Here is a 24,039-nt window from a genome sequence, read left to right on the forward strand (position 1 = left end):
AAAATACATAAATTTCTAAGGTGTCAAGCAGCTCGAACTCGTTTCAGTATTGTGTATAAAACATTTGTACGTAGGCATGCGTACGTGTACATCATACATACAACTCCACCCATGTACACCCAGCGTTAAGTACCTCTGATATTTACATCGTGTCTGCAGGTCGCCCATATTCCTATAACTGTAGCTAAAAATAACCGAGGAAGAGATACGGCCACGCCGACTTTACACCTGTAGATTTTTGCGAGTAAAAGTCTTTCATCGATATTCCCAAAAAAGCGAAGAAGGCTGAAAGGGGTGGGGTTGAAGTTCCGGATTTGAAAAGCCCCGGAAGGGCCTAACTCCGAATTATTTGGTGAGGAAAATTGAAGTAAAAAATCAATCTTTCACGGTGGCTCAAAGTTGCAAGATCCAAGATTTCGAAAATTAAAGTTTCGATGGAGTAAGGTTCCGAAAATTCAATTATTCGAATTTCGATGCTTTGGATTTTTAAATTTTCGCACTTTCGGAACTTTGTACTTTCGGAAGTTTGAGTGCTGGGTTTCGGACCATTAGAAACTTTGATGATTCGTTAAAGTTAAGTTTTTTTACTTCAAGTTTCACCAGCAAAAAAATTCGGACTTTTCAATCCCACCCCGGCTGAAGATGGGAGAATATTGCATCGAAAAGGAGGGACAGGTTGAAAGATCAAAAAATCCATTCATCGTTCTCGGAAGGTAAATTACATCACGTCTATACAGCTTGTAAAGAAATTTTTTCATACAAAAATACACGTGACACATTTCACGAAACAGCCGCAGCTGGGTTCGAAAAAACCTTTTTATAAATTGATTCTCTTTAGTTGTATTACACGCGTAGATAAGTACATTGCAATTATTCCAAAGTAAAAATTCCTCGATTCCCTGACTCTGTTCTATCTATCTCCGATTTCTCCCGGAAAGATAAAACGAACGCCGCGTCGATGGCGAACAATTTCCGGATACCTATCTAAAGCGCAAAAATTTTTAAAGAGAAAGAGAATTCGACCGGTTTCGGTGCCGTCCCACTCGAATCGCGCGTTGTCTTGTACGGTAGGCGAGATGGTCGGTTGCCAGCGAGGCGACGAGCCGTTAGTGGGTCCGAATATCCCCGAAGCCCCCCTTTTCCCCGTGTGATTCGGCGTCTCGACTCGGTCCAGCGAAAGCGCGCCGAGATCAGCATCAGCATCAGCATCAGCAGCCCCAGAGCAGCGGAGGGAACCGGGAACGAGAGCAAATAAGTGCGAGGCGAAGAACTAAGAAGGCGCGCGCCGATTCCCGAGGGTCGACGACGCCGTCGGCCAGTTGCGGCAAACGCGTGGTCGGCATCGCCTCTTCCCCGCAATCCCGAGTGTCCCGCATCCGATCCAGAATATTTCGCACTCGCATTTACCATCTCCCGACTCTCGGACTCGCTCGATTTTCCAAGACAACTCGACAAAAGGCAGGCTTACTTGACACGCCGAATATAATATAAACGGAGCACCGATTTTTACCGATCGAGTCGCAGATCCATCCACCCACCTCACCTCACCCCACCCCCTCCTCCCCCCCCGAGGAAAACTACCAGGTGTAACATACAAAACGTATAAAACAGCCGGAAACGGGAGGTTGGATACAGCCATGAGTTACGCGGGGTGAGTTTTAAACTTTTCTTACTTTTATCGTATTAACTTGCTACCCAATTACTTTTTCCTTCCATTTTTCCTCGCTTTTCTCCAATATACATATATACATATATATATATATATATATATATATATATACACGAGAAACGCACTTTGCGTATCACGTTTCCGCGTATCAATCTACTCGTTGTAGCACATTCGACGAATCCCAGTGCTCTATGCTATACGGCAGCTCGAACGGGGGTCCGGAAGTGGTTTCGAGAAACGGAGGGGGGAGGAAATGATAACAGTCTGGTGTTTTAATTCCGTGAACCGCCGCAGCGTGCGCAGGACCGCGGATTATACCTCGATTTGTATTTGCGAAGCGTTACTCGCACTTGCAGTATAACTTTGATATACACTTATCTACTAGGACGAATTTTACTCATCCACTTGCCTCTTTGTGTATCCAATCCAGTTTTGGAGAGGTTGCCTGAAGTTTGTTAAATCGAGCAAATATTACTCGTCTATTGCATATTCTCGTTTCTTATTCGTTTCAACGATGTTGTTATTGCCGCTTTCACAATGCGTTGTTATACGAAAGTTGCATAGCTCTAACCGGTTTAGCTATGTACGGTCATTATAAGAGATAAGAACTCGTCTAGTTGCGTTGTTAATGCACGGACTAATAACAAAAGGTGCTTGCATGAGCATTTTTATTGTGCGAAAATTCGTAATGTTGGCTAGTTTTTAAATCGGTTCAACGAGTAGGTATTAAGATACGAATGGTTTTCGAGGATAGTTGAAAGATCAAAGAAAAAAAACTAGATGATTATTATTACCAGGAATCTTTCAAGACTTCCAACATTTATGTGTACGAGAATTCTGGTAATTGAATCGTGTTCTTTTTTTTTTTTTTTTTATCGACCAATTTTAACCAGAACCGAATTGGCCGGTGGTACGGTTAGAAGAAAAATAAAAAATTGAAAAATAAAATAAGAAGGAAGAGAGGATAAAAAATCGACGTTATTCAGTAACGCCTACGACGAAGGAAACTTGGCCGTTGAAGGGTTATAAAATTGTAATACCGACCTCCGTGTGTGCGATTCGAATCATCGGCGATTCGAAAGCGGAAAAACGGCAAGGCGTGGGTGCCGTTTTCGTGTAAAACGCGAATATATTGGTAGTATTATACGTATACAAAGACGATCGAGAGGTCGGGTAACTAACGGGTTTCTTAAAATAAGAGTAAACGTGAAATATCATATATTAGAGGAAAACGTTGGAAAAAGAGAATATTCCTGATCTCCGAATGATCGACGGAATGATTTAACGCTGGAAAAAACCTGATGACTAATTTGCAAATATACTATAAAATTTATCGGCCCTCGACGACAAAGATAGACGATGATAATTCGCCAGGATTGTAATAGAGTGTGCGAATAACGCCCTCGCATGCAGATGAGCGAAACCGATTCATCGATAAACGGTCTTCGGTTTCGCAGGCGAGAGGTTCAAACGCACAAGGATACACCTTATAGGACTTGCGTGGGACGCAGGCCGACCCCTACACAGAAATACTAGACGTAAAGCTATGACCCAGTTCCGAGGTAGCCCAGAAAAGCAGGGAAGAGTGGTGAGAAAATAAAAGAAAATACCGCGCGATGCGGAGCGGCGGATAACGACGTCGGAAAATTTACGCCGAATTAGAGGGAGGGAATTTTTAGGCGACCAAGTAAAAGAAGAAATAGGCAGGCGTGTCTCGCCGATAGTCACGTCCAAGAAATTTCGCTACGTGCATTTTTCTCTTTCTCTCTCTCTCTCTCTCTCTCTCTCTCTCTCTCTCTCTTTGCAGTGCAGCAACTGCAGCGTTTTTGTTGCGTTATAAGCGAGCTAAAAATATTGTCTGACTTATACTCTCGTATAAACTGGATCGGTTTGCCGAACAATACAATCCGGGCTTAGAATCAAACGTGCAGACTAGACGCGGTTCGTTGCCCTCGGTTTGCCGCTGGTTAAGAATCCTCGCGAATTCTTCCTCTTCTTTCTCGACGAAACTTAATTTTCATTCGGTCAGCACGAGCTCCCGGGACGTCAATGACACCTGAACTAACTGACGATGAAAGTTGGCTGCATGTGCCTGCAAGAAATACGGTTTCTTGCCACGTGCTGCTGCTGCTGCTGGCCGTTCGACGCGTACCCGCCTAGAAATTGATCTATTTTTAAAATCAGTCTCACCGCAGGTGGTGACTTTAGTAATTAATTGTACATATTCGTCGGAGGCTTGTTAAGGTGCAGGAAGGATAAATTCTTGTTTCATTAACGGCTCGGCCGATCGAACAAGACATAATAAAGGGGGGAGAAAAAAAAGGAGGGGGGGGGGGGGGGGGGGTGGATGGTGATCGAATTTGATGAGATAAATAAATACAAATGAGAGTAAATAATTAATTAGTGGACGAAGGGAGAAAAAGACAAAGAGAGAGAGAGAGAGAGAGGAGGGAGACAGACGAGAGGAGACCGATGGAAAGCATTTCTATGCTCGAAAGGGGGGTGAAATCTCGCGTGGAGTATATAGTATAGAGGCATCGACTAAAAATAAAATAATCGGAAGCATTTTATACTCGGTGGTAACGCGCAGGTCAGCCGGAGTTAAAATTAACCACGCTTTGCGCGTCTACCTAAATACATTTCTTATAGCTATAGAGGCATCAGCATCTTGGCTGGGATCCCGAAACGAAACCGCGACCGTCTTCTCATCGCTGCTGTTCAAACACGTATCTATCGTCTGAAATTATATATAATCGATCGACGTAATTACACGCGATCAGGTATCGAACTACTTGCTGCTGCTGCGGCTTATCGATCGAAAGAGAAAAATCCGATATGCTTTCGAGAGACGGTGATAAAGAACTAAATAATACGTCGTCTCGTAGTACTTCGATCATTCTTGATCATACATATATATATCTACACATATATAGGGCTTAATTATACAATTATAAACAGAATGTATATACGGAGCAGAAAGAAAGAGAGAGAAACTTCGATTTTCAAAAGATCTATACACTTGTTACCATACGTATTATTCTATAATATTCATCTATCATCGTTGATATTTTCATGATTGTGTTATTCTACACTGTAAACAGGCAAACGGTGCCAATTTTCATTGGATCCGAGGAAGCTTGCCACGTGTAGAAAATTCTCTGTTTGCATCGGGCGTAGGTTCGTTTCAATAAACCTGATTATTCAATGCTTTGTTTTTTTTTTTTATTACGAGTTTGAAACACTGGAGTAGAGATTTTATTCCTAGAGGAGAAGAAAGAGCGGCGCGTGACTAGAGACCGTCTGCAAAATGTACACACGTCATGGATCTGCCGGAACATATCGTGACCGACTTGTGAGATTTAGCTAAAAGTGCTCGAAAGTCGGCGACGCCGATTATAGACTATGACGAGGGAAGTCGAACAGGGGAAGGAACTCGTCGAATTTATTCAACGCGTTGCATGCGAATAATTTATACATATATGGGGCATTCCGTGATGTAATATGGACCGAAAAATGTCCATTCATAGAGATATCATAACGAGCTTTTGCGTACGTTCATTCTTATGTCGAAAATGCAATCCAATAATAATGTAATTGTTTTTATTTTTCTAATTTATCTTTCGAAGTTATGAAATCTCCATTTTGTAATAGGAGTAAATAAAAAAATTCTGTTACTATTTTATAAGATTTTTCAAAATTTTTTTGCCACATTACAGAAAGTTCGGTCTTTTTTCTAATTTTTGTCAAATTTTTTCAAGTAAAAAAATTGCGATTACGTTTTTCGTCATGTAATTTCATACAAAAAATTATAAAAATCAATCTTAGACATCGATTTAAAATCCTGATCGTTTGTAGAAATTTTTTTCCGTTCATTCGAGAAAAAAAAGTGGGGGAAAATTTTTTTTAACACTCCGGCTAAATTTCGAATCGTTTCGTATAATTTTGAGTAAGATTTATCGACCGGTTTAGCGACCAGACATCACGGCTGGTTCCTCCTCTTTCAATCGAACAGGTGCCGAGCTTACGTCTCGATTCTTTTCATCCCTGATAATTTATTGCTATTAGCGATACTGAAAGATTAAAAATGAAGCTGATCCTGAGCCAAGAGCCGCGTGCTCTGAACGTGCTCCGTATTTATAACGCTTTAACTATGGTCAACTAACGTACGATGATGGGGTTATGGGTTTGCAAACGATCGGTCTTTAGTTTGAAATCACAAAAAGTTAAGACGAATTTATCTCTTTTTGGAAATTTTTTCCAAGACGTGTCGTGAAGGGTTTGGATTCGTTCGCGCGGTTTCAATGAAATTCCAAATTTTCCATCGCAAAAAATAGCGGATTGCTGTACCAAAAAACAAATATTGAAGAAAAAAATATCTTAGTCCAGATGTGTCGCATCGATTTGTCAATGCAACAGTTTTTTTTTTTTCTTTCTTTTTTATTAATAAATAGCATACATCCGTTATAGTTGAACAAGCGGACGAGAAAAGTGCTGATAAATATATATCAAAAGTATGAAAAGAAAAGAAAAAAAAACAACAAACTATGTTGCATCAGCGATAATTATGTTGGAAGTGCGGTAAGAAGAAGAAGTGGCAGAATTGAGAAAAGTTTTTCCGGTACTTCGGCATCAAAGCCTGGGGAAATTTGTCGGCAAGGGTAAAAGGAAGAGGAAGAAAAGCAAGATAAATAGTCCGTGTACCAATTAACGCTGACTACGCCTACAATTCGCGTGGCTCGAGGCCAATGACGAACTTTTCCCGTCAGTCCTGCACGTCTAGGCGCTCAGTCTAAGATAAGGTAAACTAGAGTCGAGCCAAAGATAAAATTATTATTGAAACTCCCCCACCGTGGAGGAGGGAAGGAGGGAGGGACCAGGGAAGAGAGGAGAGAAGAGAAATACGAGGTGTACGAGTCTTTTTTCTTCCGCAAGTTTATATACCTATATAGCCGTGAGATATCAGAGGACGAGGAACCGGCATGAAGACACCGACGAAAGGCTGATGGCCGCGATGCCGATGTGGATGTGGGTGTTGAATTAATATAGAATAGACGGAAGGTCACCGCCTGCCGATCTAATTGCGCCATCCTCAGGAGCAATGAATAATAATACGGTGTAACACTGTGCGTTTATTTTCGCACCGAACGTCGTGAGGATCAATTTATTTTTAATTTATTTTTTTCTTCTTCTTCTTCTTCTTCTAGACGGTTCGATGATCGGTTAAAGAGTCGGAAATAATTCGACGCAAGACAGGTGCGAACGATTTAAACCCTTTCACTTACAGTGCAGGGATACTCAACGTCCCACCTATGAAATTTCCACGTCCTGGCCTTGTGATAGTTTATTTAAAAATCTATCTAAAACTAAAACCCTCGAGTAACAAGTTACGGTGGGAAACATCGAATTTTAATTATTTTTTCAATTTTATTGTCGCCATATTGGATCCGTCATCTTGCATTTAGGACTTCAGATTCGTGATCAATGACTCCAAAGACCCTCGAGTAGCAAAATAGCTTTCGTAATTGCTTGGGGGGCAAACTTTTTCCGAGAATCAATTATACCCATACGTAAAACGAAAGTGAAGACCTGTAGTCTCTGTACTTTCCTCATACTTGCCCAAAGTGTTGACTCATACCTACGATCAGAGAGATCTCTCCATTCGTAACGCGGTAATTCTGAATTTAACCTACTATGCCTATATGTATGATGCATAACGTACGACGTATATACGTATAATGTAGGCGAAGATAATAACACGTAGTCAGCATATATATTGCACGTATATTTGTATAGCAGAAACGGTGACTGACAGAGGAGGTCTAGTGTGTGTGTTTGTATGTTTGTGTGCATCATACGGCCTTCAAAACATGCGGGCTTACTCGCCGGCACATAACCCTAAAAGGAAAAACATCGCATACAGTACAGAAAGACTCGACCAGCGGAGGCTGAGGCCGAACAAATATGGGTTACCAGTTACTCGCTGGCAGTTGTAGCGAACGGTGGTTAACGGACGATGAGACTGAACCTAATATCTTTTGCTTTTCACTGCCGCGCCGGCTGTCAGGTTAAAGCGCTAAGTTCCCGCCGCGAATAATTATTCGGATACGTGTTGTGAGGACCGATGATACTTGACTCGACGAGTGAAAGTTTTTTCGTCAAAAGAAGCTTCGGGGCTTCTACTCAGGAAGTGCAAAAAAAGTGGATTGTCGTGTACATTCGGTGCAAGCCGGGCAACGATTTTCGGGATAAAATCGATTCCGAGGAAAAGTTTGTTCCTCGGGCAGACGTGATCAGCTCTTGATGCTATTTCGATGTTTATAGTCAATCGTACCGGCACGTGTTAACGAGATGCTTTAAGAACTGGAGAAACAAGAGGGAGACGAAAACAAGTTATGCATGACGCGTGTGGATATTGTTGATGTATACAGGCGTAGACTTTATATCACTTTTATAGTCACTTGGAAGACTTAAGGAGAGAGGGAATGATAAAGATAAAGATAAAGATAAAGATATATATGCATAACATTTCTCGCTATTGTGATTGATGTATACCTATATTGCGGAGATCAACATTGTCCGCCTATACGTGTGACAACCTGGCTGTCATTTCGAATTGTTTGGAACACTGTATATACCTGTATTATATACATGTATATGTGCGTTAAATAGAGCAAAAAAATGTTTGAGAATATGCACACAATAAGTTAGATACAACATTGGAAACACCGACGTTGACGTAGCTCGACTCGAGGGCACCGTTGCAATTTCAATTAGCATTCCTCAAGTTCTGTCTCCGATAAACTGACGGCAATATTTCCAGCCGGTGACATAACGCCGTCCGTGGCATTCAGCTCTCTTTATTATCATGTACGTATTTCCCCAACTGATAAAGGTACGGGAATTTCAACTTTTTGTTTATCAGAATGAGCCTGGGATAAAGGAATCCCGAAAAACGTTCCTCGTTGACTTAGCAACTTTTACTCATATCATCAATATCCCGGGATCCTTACTCGTATTCTTTTAATTACACGTAAACTTTGCCTTTCCACTTTTCTCATTGTTCTATTTTCTTTTCTTCTTACAGGAATCCAGACTCTGCGCCAACGGGTGAGAATAATTACAAGTTATCTTATAATTTTTATAATTTTATTAATCCCTTCCAATCCTTTGACTCAAACTTGCTAGTCTGGACAGCTCGCTTACGAATTGTAACGCTTTTTTCGTAACGAACAAAGGAAACGAAGGAGGGAAGAAGCGACTGAGTAACTCAACAAAATAGAGGCTTACGGTCTTGGAATTTCCGGTCCGATATACCTAATCCCGGGTTTCTCGAAACGATAATGGCACATCGAATCATTAGAAAGTCCTTAGATACCCGAGCGCTGTGTTTACGGTTGTATTTATAGTATCGATGGTCAAGTGGCGACGGCTTCTTGCGCTCGTCATCGGATTCTCAATGAGCTGTCCGCCAGGTTTAATTTGCACTTGTAACATGCGGCGTGTTCTAACATTATACAACAATTTACTACCAAGTATATTATCTACTCCCTCGCGTAATACTACAAACACAAATCTCTTATTTTGCCTGCTGCAAGTTTTGCTTTCTTTGTTTCTTTATCTATCTCAATTTCAGGATTCTGTCCTGCCCCACCCCCGCCTCCGCCGCCCCCACCAGTTCCTGGACAAGCGCCAGCCTTAAGGATCAACACCGCAGAGGTAAGATCGAAATTCTGGAGCTCCAGTCGCTTCTGTGGCACCACCGAGTTTGCCGGAAGATAATCGCTGGTCCCGGGACCAGGAAAAGATCCTTTTGAAGAGGGTAAAATTTTTCGGTGAATCGAAATCGAGGTTACACATCCGTATGGAATAGAACTCTTCAACTCTTGTTGTTCGATCTTCTTTAACCACGTTATAATTAATCTTTTTCGCACGCACACGCAGCCCATTTCCGATGGCAGCAATGGTGAGTTTTGCCCTGTCAAAATCGGCTGTATTTATGCACCGATATCTCGTAGAAAATATTGGCACACATTATCACCATTTTTTTACCATTCGAAGTTTCTAATGAGTCACCGACCTATATGTTTCCGCGATTATTGTAGGACATTGCAGATCTGGTAGCAAGGCGGCGTATAAAACCGCAAGAGTGTAATAATAGCCGTAGAACGTCGACAGGCCCGCTTTGTGATTAAAAAATATTATAATCTTTATCTCGTTATTTTTATTTTCTTTCATGCTGATCTGTGTGTGTGTGTGTGTGTGTTTTTTCTGTCTGTCTTTTTCTTTTTTTCTTCTCTTTTTCTTTTATCACTGCAATGAGAGAAGTAAAGACGGGAAACAGAAGCGGGGTATAAAAAAAGATGAATAATCACACGGTGTGTTTCGTTTATAAACCGACGGATTCTTTTCGCGTCGGTTTATTGCTGAGGTTGTACGTCTTGTATATATATCACTCAGCCTACGGGAACTGCTTGAAAGCTGAGACGAAACGCGATAGCGAAACCACGCGTTTTATGTGTCCGCAACTTTCGTTATCTCACGTTTTACATCACATCATCCTATATTACTTTTTACACGGGATAACCGCACATCAGGGATTTCAATATCTGATTATTATACAATATATATATATATATATAATCAAGTATAATATGCCTGAGTATATAATTAATGCAAAAAATTGACTGAACTTTTGGAAAAATGACTTTTTCCATCAGTTACCACGTCCTAGGAGTTAATTGCTGCAAAACTGTAGTACGTTAGATTCTAATTGTCATATTCCGTTTTCGTTTTGAATGATCTTTTTAAACTAATTGAACAATTGTCAAAAAAATAAATAAATAAATAATCGCAGGCGCCGAGGCCCAGGAGACCACAGAACAACAGCAACGATGCGTACGAACCGCCGGCCGCGATTCAAAACGCGATGATGACCAAAGACAAGAAACCTTTCACCTACACGCCCGGCATGGGTGGCAAACTCGACCTCTCGCAAATCCGAAGTCCCAGGATGGCGAGACGCGTCGCCAAGAACGCGAACGACGAGGGGATCGAGGGGCCCCCAAAATCAGCCCTCGAACCGAAACCGGCGGCCCCGTCGGTCGGACCCAATCTCTACGTCCAGCCCCAGGTCGCCGTTCCCGTATTCCCCACCAACATCCCGACGCAGCCGTCGACCGTCAACAGGACTCCAAGCACTCACGTAAATCGCGTCCCTTCAAACGGTGAGACCTTCTTCTTTTTTTTCTTCTTCTTCTGCGACCGATTTCTCAATCATCATCCTTTCAATACCCTCGCCACCAAATTTCGTTGCAGCATCGAACAACGGTCGAAACGAGGGCAAGGTCACGCCGATCACCATCGTTCCCAGCGTCCCGTCATCGCCCCAGACACCGACGTCGCCGCCTCAGGTCACCCTGGCCAAGGCGCCAACCCCTTGGCTCCAGAACAAACCGAAGCAGCAGGAGGATCTGCCGGAGTGGGCGAAGCGAGCCAACGCCAACAAGCCGATCGAGGTATCGATCGAGAGTTCGATCGCTTCTCCGGTCACCCAGCAACCACCCTTCGTTCAGTCGAGCCCGCCGCCCTCTAACCCTCAGCCTCAGTTCGCCCAGAGACAAGTCCCGGCTTCTCAGCCTCGACAGCAGGATCGCGTCATTCCGATACGCGTGAGTGCCGACATGGTATCCCATCGCAATCCATGGTGTTCCAATTTTTAACCGCCTTATTACATATCCATTCATTCATCTCTGATATTCGCAGATCGAGGACAGACCCTCTGTGTTTTCGGTGAAAAACGAGCCCGGCCATCACCAGTTGAAGCAAGCACCAAATCAGCAGCAGAGATGGGGCCAGCCTCAGCAGGCCCAACAGCAGCAACAGGGTGGAACCCGCATTATACCGATAATGGTTGACGACAATACTCAGTCTCAGGGACGAACGATACCTGTCGAGATTCAGGGCCCGAAAGTGTGAGTTTTATTGTTAGCTCGATGACGTGATTGTTAAATGACGATCGATGACCGATTTATCGATGGATTGTTAAACGCTTACGCTTGCGGATTTCAGGGTGATTCAGAGAGGTTCACCGGGGGTGGTTATTAATCAGCAAGAACCCGGCCCCGTGCAGTCGAGGTCGTTCAGAGTCCTCCAGAAGATAACCGATACCGATTCCGACACCGACGTTGACGGTAATTCAGAACAAATACGGAAACTACAACTTACCGAAGACGACAAAGTACTGATGAGCAAATTCAAGGAGCAAGGTAATATATATCGCTGTTCGTATATTCTCAGGATAACGTTTCGTCATTAGTTTACTGTATAATTTCATCTTCGTCAGCGATTTTGTTGACCTTGATATTTAAGTGATATTGGTAAGATTTGACGCTAACGACCCTAAGAGTAAGCGCAGCTTTTCGAAATTGGCTCAAGTTATTTATTTTACCGACATATTCATCATTCGTGACTGAAAAAAGCAATGTTTAAAAAAAAAAAAGATTTTTTTTTATTGCTCCCAATTTTTTCGTCAAGTTTGGCGTTAGAGAACCAAGAATTTACGAATAAAATTATTGACGAATTATGATTTTATTTGTAAATTCTACGTTATGAACAAATAAAAATTTACGGTAAAAATCAGGGGAACAAAAATTAGGGAACGTAATTTCGTTAGTGTGTAGAGCTTTATTGTTTTTTACTGCTGACCGTAATATTCGTCTATATTGAAGATTGCCTCGTCTCTGAGGTATAGTTTATATGTATTTATACCCATGTTTCTGTGGTTAGGCGATGGAATCTAATACAAGCTCGGAATTTAATACCTCGTACCTGTACACCTAATACAACGTCGATATTAATTACGCGGTATTACGAAATTATGATTAAAATTCATTTTGACACTATTCCCACTCACTCACTCTCTCCTTCTCCATTTCTTTCTATCTCGATCTAACTTCTCTTTTATTTCTCTCTTTTTCTCTATCCACACGAAGCTACTGAAAATGTATTATAATTTTTGGATTGGTAAAAATTATTGTTGGCTAGTGCAAGACACAAAAAAAAATAAATAAAAATAAAATCAAATTTTAAATCGGTAAATTACTAAAGTAATACATGAAACGAACGTGTGACTTTTAATAGTGGACGGCGAAACGTATCTCCACCAAGAAGAAGACCCTCGATATCGTGGTGCGGCGATTCCGTCTCGCGCATTCCGTTTTCTTCAGACTATGACAGATTCCGGGGAAGTACCGTCTACTTCGAATGGTATATACACTACTCATCATACATATTTGAATTTGTTATTTATCATCGCGAATTGTTGTTTGATCTTTATCTTTATCTTTTCTTTTCTTTTCTTTGTTTGTTTCTTTGTCTTTTCCCCGCACGTACTTGGCTATTAATTATTCAACACTTAATTCTCGATTCCCTTTAACGATCGTGTTCCCTTCTCCGCATGAACTGCGTGCCTTTTATATCGCTAAGGATCGTACAATTTAAAAAATCTCAAATCAGTCACATAATATTATTTCATTTTTTCCCTATACCTACTATTTTTATCATTCCTTATATACATTTTTTTCACTCACAACAATATTGCGGTGCATACGATCTAGCGCATGTCAATATTAGTGTCAGACATTTGTTGTTCGGCTTTGGAGTTGAATATTAAATTCAATTATTCATTCCTATAATTATAATGCGTTTACAACAATTTTCTGCACGTTACTAACCCTTCCGAAAATATACATATATATATATACTTCATTTTTCCTGAGCATGCGAAAACTTTACTGCGTTTTTTTACACTGGATTACGAAAGACATCGATGGTGTGACTTTACTAGGAAAATCTTCTAGCACTTGATTGTTGGAGATAAAAAATTTGTGAACGGATTCAGAACGATTCCGTCAGTTGCAGCCTAACAACAGTGAGCCTGATCACATGGTCTTAGATTAAAAATTCCTCGGCCCTTTTGGTTTCGCTTTATATCATTGCTTTCAATGACAGTGTTCGTCCATTTTTCAGCTCCACGTCCAGCAAGCGCGGTCAACAAGAAGCAGAACAGAAATTCGAAATCTTTCGGTAAGTTATGCGACGTAACTTTGTTTCGTTTTCTCTACAAAGTAAATTCATCCAGAAGAATGTTACAGCGATAGTTGATTCATTTTTTATTCTTATTATCAGCACTCCAATCACATGTTAGTGTTTCTTTTTTTTTTTTTATTCTACGAAAAATAATATTCGTTGTACAGAAGAGGCTCAGGCAAATCTGCCGCCAAGCGAGCAGCAGGTCCAGGAGCCAAAGAAATACATGGGAAGCGCGATACCGTCGAGATCCTTCAGGATGTTGCAGGCGATGACGTCACCTGAGAATATCGGTGAGTGATTGTTTAAAAATTTTTTTTTATCTCTGATATATATATATATCAGAAAATCATCGTAAAATGACAAGAGACCTTTTTTGTAGAACGTTCAATTTCCTACAAAAACATGTTTATGAATTTTCTGTACGACGCGTCGTTATCTAGTTATAAAAATCGCAAGGAGCAAGAACCATTTTTGCCATGTTATTCTTATGGAAAGTAGAAAATCGCGATGAGGCACCTCTGAATATCAATATTAAAATCTGGAATTTTTATAGTATTTCTTTTTCGTCATCTTGAACAATATTTTCAGTATACCATTGAAAAAAAAATAGTCAATTTTTTTGATACAGTCTAATATATATATATATATATATATAATAACAATGATGACGATAATAATAATAATAATAATAATAACAATACAATCGTGGGTAAAAAACTTGCCATTATACATTGATATATATGTAAACAACATAAGTGCCTATACAGCTATTAAAAAATGAAAAGAAAATGATTAAAAGAAAAAGAAACAAGCTTCTCCGCATATCTCATGAATAATTTATTAATGTTCAATGTCCATGTATATCATTCCATGACATAATTATTTGCTAATATGAACTTATCCTTTTTTTTTTTTTAACGAAATAATACATTTCATACATACACACATATATATTTATATATATATATAAATTTTTTTTGGTCTAATTCACATTACTGATCTTTGTGCACATTTTTAATATGCCATTGAAACATTTTTTTCTATGATCCCCATCTTAAATCCTGTGTTCACAGGAATTAAATAGAAGAAAAAAAAAACAAAAGAAAAAAAAATCCACAAAACCAAAACGAAGAGCAAAGAAATCTATTACGAAATCAATATGATTAATAACTAAACAGACAATTTCCCTGCGCCTGTATCATAGGTACGTCTATTTCGTAGAATATAACTGGTGACATGAGAGATCGAGTAACAGCTGTTCACACATACTGTGAGCTGCTACAGAACTGACGTACCTGCTAATTATACACTCTGTGTATAATCATCGTGGATAATATGAAATTAACGACAAGTATCTACAGACGTATAATAATCGTGCCGCGATACTGAAATATCTGAATTATTATTTTTTTACAATTTCAAACAAAAAAATTCAAGTGTTACATATATCGTTATATATAGAATCACGATTTGTTCATGAAAAATTTGTTTACATATTGTTGAAGACAAAGGTGTTAGAATAATATATTTGCAAAGCATTTTCCCACGCGATTTACGATGAACGTAATTTGATTTTTTGTTTCTTATAAACGCACGCACGTACGCACGCACGCACATATACTTACACTTACTACAAGCACATGTACGCGATGTTACAAGAAAATTATGTCAGCATTCTTGCGTCGTATGTATTATTTTTTTTTTTCTCTTTCTTCTCCGTCCGTCTCGTTTCTTCAATTCAATATCATATTCACGTAGGTGCAAAAACAACATTCCAAACACGATTATGCGATTTCTCAATACGATATGAAGTTGTAGATCATTTTTACGCCATCAAAGTCCTACCTATATGCTATGAGGAAGATATTTTTTCTCTGTCACTTTGTAATATAAATAAATAAACGTGCGGGATGATGGTGATGGTAAACTGTTCACATTACTTTGGGGTTAATTGCATTACGGATATCTTTTTTTTCTATTCTTATTCTTATTTCCCTTCTCCATTTCTTCTCTCTTTCTCTATACCTTTTATTTATACATCTACTTTATTTCTTTCTACACGACATATTGCTGCGGTTCATAAAAAATGTATCATCATGCAATAATTAATTTATCACTGTCGAGCTTTTCGGTTTTCATGCAACGTCCTTTTCTTCAACGTCAATGCTCATATCTATCACATACACATACTTATACATCACACGATACTTGTTAGTATACGTAGAAACTTATACTCTTAGAACACGTGATTACGTAATCATTGCGGCATCTTATAAAACTGACCTGAGAATTCTTGAAATGATGAGAATGTTGCATGTCGTTCGTTTATACCATATATATATATATTTTTTTTTACCGTACATACTTATATATTACATATTATTCACCGCATTACATTATATGCATACACACACATATATATATATATATATATTTTTTTTTTTTGCAGTTTTAAATAATAATCAAATAATAATAATAATAATAATAATAATAATAATAATTTTGCAAGTGTCTCGCATGACTACGTATTGTATTATTAAATACGTCTATATATGTATTATATACATATACACATTGCTCGTTGAGGTAAAATTCGGGAAGTAACAAAATGTCTGTATCAAGATATTATGTCGTCGGATTGTGCAAAAATACAAAAAATTCGTAATCAATGGAAGTTTAAAAAATTTTCAGAGAATTGGGTATCATTATGTGTATCAATAAAATTTAATCTATAACTATAATGTATGGCGTGGTGCAGTTGGCATGTGTATAAGTATGTATAATATATCGAAAAGAAAAAAAGAAAAAATATATAATAATTTCGAACAGTCGTAATAATTAATACATTAATCCGTACAAATGACTTGCATCGGTAGAAAATATTTTGTGAAAAATTTTTTCATTCTACAATTGAAATTTTTTATATCAATTTTTTCGTACCCCTACCATCACTGCATCGATCTAGTCTTAATATGCAATTATTATACCTACATAATACACGTATATACATACAATTAATTATTGTGCTCCGTATTGTACACAATATACAGTTTCCTTTGAACACAGGATTAAGCATAACTTGTTGCTATAATAATATTGGTTATTTATTTATTTTTTTTTTGTTTTTTAACTGCGAACAATTTAATGAACATGAAAAAAAAATAAAATAAAATAAACACACCGTTTATATAATATATTATTTTAGCATTAAAGTGTCGTCAGAATTGATGATTAAATTCATACTACTATATAGCATATACATATAATAAAGCTGGTGATTACTCATTAAAAAGGACACATATTATGTATAATGTACTAACGAATTCTAACAAGTGTATACTGTATATATACTACATTATATACACGCAGTAGCACTGTCAGAAGTCAGAGAGGCAAGAATAGAAAAGGGAAGAGAAAAAAAAAAAAATAAAATAAAATAAAATAAAAATAAAATAAAATAAATATAAAAAGCAGAAGCGAACGAAAAGAGAAGTCGCAAAGAGCGTTAAAAAGCAAAAAGAAAGAAAACAAAAAACAAAACAAAAAACAAAACAAAAAAAACCAACCAAACATCCACCAATAACGAAATGGAGTTGATTTTTGTCTGTATGCAATATGCTGTTTGTTGTAGCTCCGCAAGAAAATCGCCAACAAGATTTCACCTCTCGAACAGAGAATAGCGTAACGGGCAATCAGCAATCCGGTTTATTTTTCCCAAACTGTCCCTCGCCCTACTGGAACCCCGAGGGTGGCTGGTGGGGCTACTACCCCGTCCAGTACGCGACGCCCCCGCCACCCCCGTCGCCCCAAAATGCCACCACCAACGTCAATCCCCTCCAACCCATTAACGTAGCATACAATCCGTACGCTTATTGCGGCTACGGGGCGGACGGGAACTCTTACGCCTACTTTCACCCGGCGATCTACGATCAAAACTACGCCCAGACTTACGCTCAGAATTACCCTGACCAAGGGCAGGCCGAAGGTCAGTCGCACGGAGAAACGAGCCAAGTCCAAGCTCAAGCTCAAGTTCAAGCTCAAGCTCAAGCTCATTGTCAGACTCAGAATCGACAAGTTGGTCATCAAGCTTACGCTGTTCATGGCTACATGCCGATGCCTCAGGTTTACTCGGCGGCCAATGTAACCAACTGCCATCCGCAGACTTACAACGCTGATTTGGGCTACTGCAACGGAGTCGAGGAAACGGTCCCGTCGACGATCCAGGAAACGGCTCACGATCAGACGGCGAAAGCCGAGAGGAAGGAGCTCAATTATTTGACGGTACCGAAATGGACGTGCAGTAAAAGCAAAGGTCCGAACAACGCTGAGAATACGTCTTTGAAAACTATTGGCGACGCCAAGTGGGTACAGGGACGTCGAGGCGCCGATAATAAGGACCCTTCGGGGTGTGGGCGGAAAACGGGCGACGAGGCCTCCTCCAAGGACTCCGAACCTGAGAGCGATTCCAGCGATTCCGAAAGCTCGGAGGACTCGGAGGACTCCAGTTCGACATCCTCCTCGTCGAGCTCCGACAGCGGGTCCGAGTCCGAGTACCTGGCTTACACCAACGAGCCGAAGACGAAGGACAGTCTCAAGTCACCTTTGGAAAAAGACTGCCTTCAGTCATTGTCGGGCACGACGATATCCGAGGACGGTTTCGAACACTCGTCGAGACTTTCGTCGGACAAGCTTAGCTGCAGTGACTGCGACTCGGAGGACGCCGACGACGAGTATCAGATCGAGTCGCTCAATAATGACTGCATACTACCGCATCAGCTCAGCGTGATATACGAGGATTTTGAACAGACAGAGACCGAGAGTGAGTCGAGGAAGCTCGAGAGCGTCGAGGAGACGGCGGACGACGAGCCTCCTGACGACAGCGAGAGCACGACGGTAAGCGTCAGTCTTCCTCTGAGGTTTAAGTTCTCGGTGTCGGATAACAACGAGGACGTGACGACCGTCGTTGTCGGTGACGGTGTGACGGTAATGTCCGGAAGAACGGCGGGTTGTCGAGAGTCGATGTCGAGGTCGCGGAGCGACCCGGACGAGAACAACGACGTTCACGTTAACTTGACGATAAAGAAGAGCGACACCACTTCGGTTGACTTCACCCTGAAGAAGCAGAAGGAGTCGCAGAACGAGTCCTTCGACACGGAGTTTACTCTCATTGACGAGGAGACGAGGATCGACCTTCGGGAAACGAGGGACGAGTCCGTCAACGCCGTTGAGACTGACGAGAACGCGAACCTCGAGGGTGAGGCCAAGATGGTTGACTGCAACGATAACGTCGAGACCGAGCTGACGATACGCAGGAAAAAGACGGACGTGACGAGGCACGTGTGGAAGAAGGACCTCGACCTCGAGGCGGTCAAGGACCTTGAGACAATCGTGCGAAGCGAGGAACCCAAGGAGGATACGGAGAGGGAATACACGGTGAGGAATCTGACGAGCAATTCGGCCGGGTGCGGATTCGACGCGGAGTTCGAGGAGACGACGTCGACGGCTGCGATAGAGGACGACGTTCACAAGGAGACCATCGAACAGAAGAGCCTCAGGATCAAGGAGCGTGACACCGTGCAGACGGAGTTCGCCGTGAAGAAGGTGCGCGCCGTGCGGGATTTGGCCGAGGAACCGGAATCGGAGAAGGTCGAACAACCGGACGGAAACTCTTGCGGAATAGCGAAACAGCGGCTATTAACCGTGCAGAATTCACGGGATGAAACGGACGACGAGGACAGCGGCGTGACATCCGACATGAGCAGGCTCATCTCCGAGGGCGACACCGACTCCGAGTGCGCGTCGATCAAGAGGATGAACAAGTACCAGAGGACCCAGACTCACTCCAGGCTCTTCAAGCTCCTTAACGACGACGCGATACTCGCCGAGGAGGACTCCTCGGAGGAGTGCTACTCCCCGGCAAGGCGGGAGCACCTCAGTCTTCCCCTGAAGATGAACGTGTTCAACTACGACGAGAACTACTACTCGAACTACTCGAGCGGGATAACTTCTCCGGAGTATTCGCCGCTGTGCGAACACTCATGGAGGAGGATACACGAGGGCAGGTCATTGGAGTCGGAGAACAGCAGCTCGGTGACGACGCCGAACGAGTGCGTCGACATCATCGGCGAGGCTCTTGGATACGGACTATTTCCGGTTGCCGATAAACCACCGCCGACCGACGACCCCTACTTCCAGACATGGAAGAAGGTCGTCTCGCCGGTCGAGTTCGACTACGACATTCTGCCCTCGATCGCCTTCAAGAAGCTGAAGAAACTCGAGAACGGTTTCGCCAACTCACAGACAAAGAATCACAGGATAAACGTCCTCTGCCCGAGGATCAAGAGTTCGAAAAACGTCCCGCAGGCGCTGCAGATCCAGTCGCCCCGGAACCTCGTAACCGCCGCTTCGTCCATTCCTTTCCTCTCCACGACATCCTCGTTGAAAAATGGCCACTGCTGATGGCCCGGCCGCAGGCCGAGTGAAGTTAGGCCAATTCATCCGCAACCACTGAGGAGCGTTCCAAGTTTTGTCTAGTTTCGCAGGGCTGGGCTTAAATCGTGCCCAGAAGGTACAGGCCACGTGTTTTTTTTATCTATCGGTACATATTATTTTTTATATTTATTTTTTAATCTAATATTATGTACACACCTCAGCATATTATTATTATTATACCTCTTACTTGAAGGAGAAAAGTATGAAAAGAATTATCACGCTGCACCTCTTGTTGCCATTATACATATATCTATCCATACGATTATTTATCATATTCGTATATATCTATACTAGGGTGTTTCATTTTTTAACTTTTTTTTCTTTTTTTCTTAAGGTGGCAGTCGAAAAATTTGTCATAAATACTGTAAAAACGATTGTCAGAAAACCTGGAGGAGGTAGCAAAAATATTTAGAGGTCGATACCAGTTATTGATATATTTTTTATTTATTTTATATATCTATTAGTTTATTTTGTTTATTTTTTTTCTGTATCGTAGTCCAATTAATCGTTCAACAATCAACAGCAAATCGCGCCTAACAATTCCACAGTTGATTGTTCTCGTCTTTCGTCCGAAATCCCTATTTCGTTTTCGGTACTGATTTTTATGAACAATCATTAATTGGACCATTAATTGGATGATAAAAAATATTGCAATAATTGATAGCTACCTCTAAATATTATCTACTTCCTCCAGGTTTTACGACACTCTTTTTTCTCAGTATTTGTCACGAATTTTTAGAGTGGCATTTACAAAAAAAAAAAAAGAACAAAGTTAAAAAATGAGCCATCATAATGTATATATATACACACACCTTTATACCCATTTTAATACATAGTATAGACATGCAAACCCAACGTTGTGCAATTGATAGTCCGTACGTTCAAATTTTCAAACATACAAGTTGATCGCGTTTCATCAATTAACAGATTATTATTCAGATTAGTTGGTGAAGCAATGTACATACATACATACCTTCGTACCTTGTACCTGATCATACAATCATTTTCGGTACCAATATATGCAACGGCCACTGCTGTATTCAAGTACGTCATAAAACATACAAGATTCGTGAGAAATTAAAAAAAAAAAAATAAGAAATTGTGATCATAATGAATAATCATTCTTACTATCTACACTTGTTCACACTGTTGTATAATATTCTAATTATCTATCAAGATATACCGAAAACAGACAAAACGTCACCGCTTTATTCTATTATATTCTTTTCACTATCATCGTTATCATCCAATCATGCACAGTATAATTTTCGCTGATATTGTGTTTCATCGGTCTGATGCAGAGACGAGCGAGTTAATAAATAAACGCTTATAGCACAAACACGCACACATATGTAACATATTACGTCATCGTCAAGTAATTTTTTTTTTTATTTTTTTTTTACAAAAATATAACATATATTGTTAAATGATTTACTAACATATTTAAACGAATTATACGATTTACGAACGCAGTACGCTGTTCTAATTTTATGTGCCTATAGACACTATAATACAATATTATACGTATACGTATATCATATAATAACTCGATGCTGGATCGATGTAGTAGCTTAAATAATAGTTGGGTGGGCATGTTTATATTATACGTCTGTTTTCTTTTTTTCTTTTTTTTTTCACGCTTTCGTTTTCGCTTGTGATAACAATTATTATAATCAATGCGTTGCAAGACACGTTTGGTTATTTTTTCTCATAAACGATTTTTTTTTCTCCTCATTTATCTCTCTTCGGAGATCAGTGTGTAAAATTTTATCTTTCATTTTTCAACATGTTTAACCGGCCGCTTTTGCTTCTATCGTTGATAACCATCGATAAATGTGCTAATAATTAATCGTTGAATTGTATAACCGGAAAAGCTCGTTAGTAATTTTCGTGTGATTTTTAACAGTATTAGTATGTGTATGATGTACACGAATTGTGTATGTATAGTCAGTGACTGGCATATAAGGGTCACCGTATGATATTTATAACTGTTCCGTGTATATCTTCGGAATAAAATCTCTTCTCGTTAAATTTCCTGACACCTCCTGGCAATGCTTTTCGACTTTAACGAATATTCCCACGTCGGAATTGCGTTGATTTTTTTTATTTTCTTTTTCTCATCTCTTCTGATCTCTTTTCACTTTTATCTCATCCCGAAAATGCTTTGCAATAATCCTTTTCGACGACACGCTCCGTCCCGACTGATGGTTGTTCCCGTTATACCTACATATGCATACAGACAATACCTTGATTCTCAGGTTTACGATACCGATCGTTTTATCGAACCAAGTCCGGTCTGCCGGAAGTTTTTTAAAGTTTATTTTCTTTAAAAACCGCTTCGCAATAATTGAACGCTCGTTTTTGTTGTCATTGTTGTGTAGTTGTAGTTGTAGTTGTAGTTGTAGTTGTTTTTATTGTAATTTGATTCATTATTATTATTATTATTATTAACGCATTCAATCACAGAAAATTAGCACACGGTTGATATGTTTCTTAATTGAAAAACATTGTTTCTAAAAAATTGTCTCATCTAAAATTCAATTTAAGTGACAATAATCATACTATAAAAGAAAGTATCTTTTGCCCTGATTTATGGGTGGATTAAACGACCCGATTGATTGGTTTAGAAATTGAACAAAATCGTTGGAAATTAAAAGAAATTCTTTTTCGTTTTCATTTTGTACTTATGATGATTTATTGACACGTGATGTATGATATTAATAATTCGTTTTCTTTCTTTTATTTTCAGGTCCAGACCAAACTGATTACTAAACTGGCGCGAAGATAATTACTTATCGTAAATGTGGCATTGCTAGTGTGTTTTTATTTAATTATTAAATTTAAACAAAAGGAAAATCCAAGAAAGTAAGAAAGGCAAGGAAAATAACCATTCTTTCCTTATATCTCTTTTCTTCTTCTTCGTCTTCTTCTTCTTCTTTTTATTTTTATTTTTTAAGAAAACAAATAATAATAATCCGCGATATTTATAATAAAAAATAATAATATTAATCATCATCATAATTTAACCTCTGCCTCGAAATTTCGCAGTGTGTATATACATATAATACATGATTATACTATATATCGTTTCGCGAACCTGTTATTATATTTTATAATTATTAATATTCCCGATCAACAAGTGCAATGTCAGAAATCATACGGTGGTAAATGTATTTAACGACGATCAGAGATGAAGGAGAAGAATTTCCGAAAGTAACCAGAAAAAAGAGAGAAATCATCAGACAAACACCGCGCATGGAGGTCGTGAGAAAAAAAATTAAACATAATTGATCGTATAATTTCTATAATGTGAAACACCGAATCGACAGCCTATTATATACGTAAAATGCATATATAATTCGATGATTCTGCTTCGTTTATTGAATATACGTTCTCGATCGTTTCGTGTATTTTATAATGAGCGGTTTATTCTTCTTCTCGACATGCGACACTTCTTGCGTCACGTGCGCGAATTATAATCGATGACAGTTACATGTCAGGTACAACGATCGTGGTAAATGTACTTTACTGCCACTGGTTACGCGATCAAATCGTATCACGAGAAATATGCGATTCACCGTAGACGAATACACGTGAATACAATAGAATTATGGAAACCGAAACATCGCACTTTCATTGCCATCCATATCGCGTAACAATAACAGTAATAATATTCTTACTTCGTCTTTTGACTATATGAGAATTTTATTTAGAGAGAAAAAAACAACCTGTATTATTTGTACATGTAATAAGTTGTGTAAAATAAATTATTATTTATAAAATCACAA

At 39.7% G+C, this 24,039-nt stretch overlaps 2 protein-coding genes across 3 annotated transcripts in view; both read left to right on the forward strand.

Moving 5' to 3' along the window:
- The window catches only part of LOC124416630 (ionotropic receptor 25a), a 29,725-nt gene extending 22,379 nt beyond the window's left edge, over positions 1-7,346 (forward strand). The window contains exons 17-18 of the mRNA XM_046897886.1: positions 3,422-3,432; positions 7,336-7,346. The gene's annotated coding sequence lies outside the window, so the exon portion shown is untranslated. The remainder of the gene's footprint in view (positions 1-3,421; positions 3,433-7,335) is intronic.
- Positions 1,205-23,807, forward strand: LOC124416580. 2 transcript variants are annotated; one of them, XM_046897781.1, is made up of 12 exons: positions 1,205-1,651; positions 8,754-8,776; positions 9,303-9,385; positions 10,524-10,893; positions 10,985-11,337; positions 11,432-11,640; positions 11,738-11,934; positions 12,809-12,934; positions 13,697-13,753; positions 13,924-14,049; positions 17,391-20,357; positions 23,001-23,807. In XM_046897781.1, the coding sequence occupies exons 1-11, from the start codon at positions 1,638-1,640 to the stop codon at positions 20,216-20,218; spliced, it is 4,386 nt and encodes a 1,461-aa protein (XP_046753737.1). In that variant the 5' UTR covers positions 1,205-1,637; the 3' UTR covers positions 20,219-20,357; positions 23,001-23,807. The 2 variants fall into 2 exon arrangements, with proteins under 2 accessions (XP_046753737.1, XP_046753746.1); XM_046897790.1 differs by having other exon boundaries at positions 17,391-20,327.
- The last annotated feature ends 232 nt before the right edge of the window (positions 23,808-24,039 follow it).

This window comes from Diprion similis, chromosome 1 (assembly GCF_021155765.1).
Source record: "Diprion similis isolate iyDipSimi1 chromosome 1, iyDipSimi1.1, whole genome shotgun sequence".
Classification (NCBI taxonomy): domain Eukaryota; kingdom Metazoa; phylum Arthropoda; class Insecta; order Hymenoptera; family Diprionidae; genus Diprion; species Diprion similis.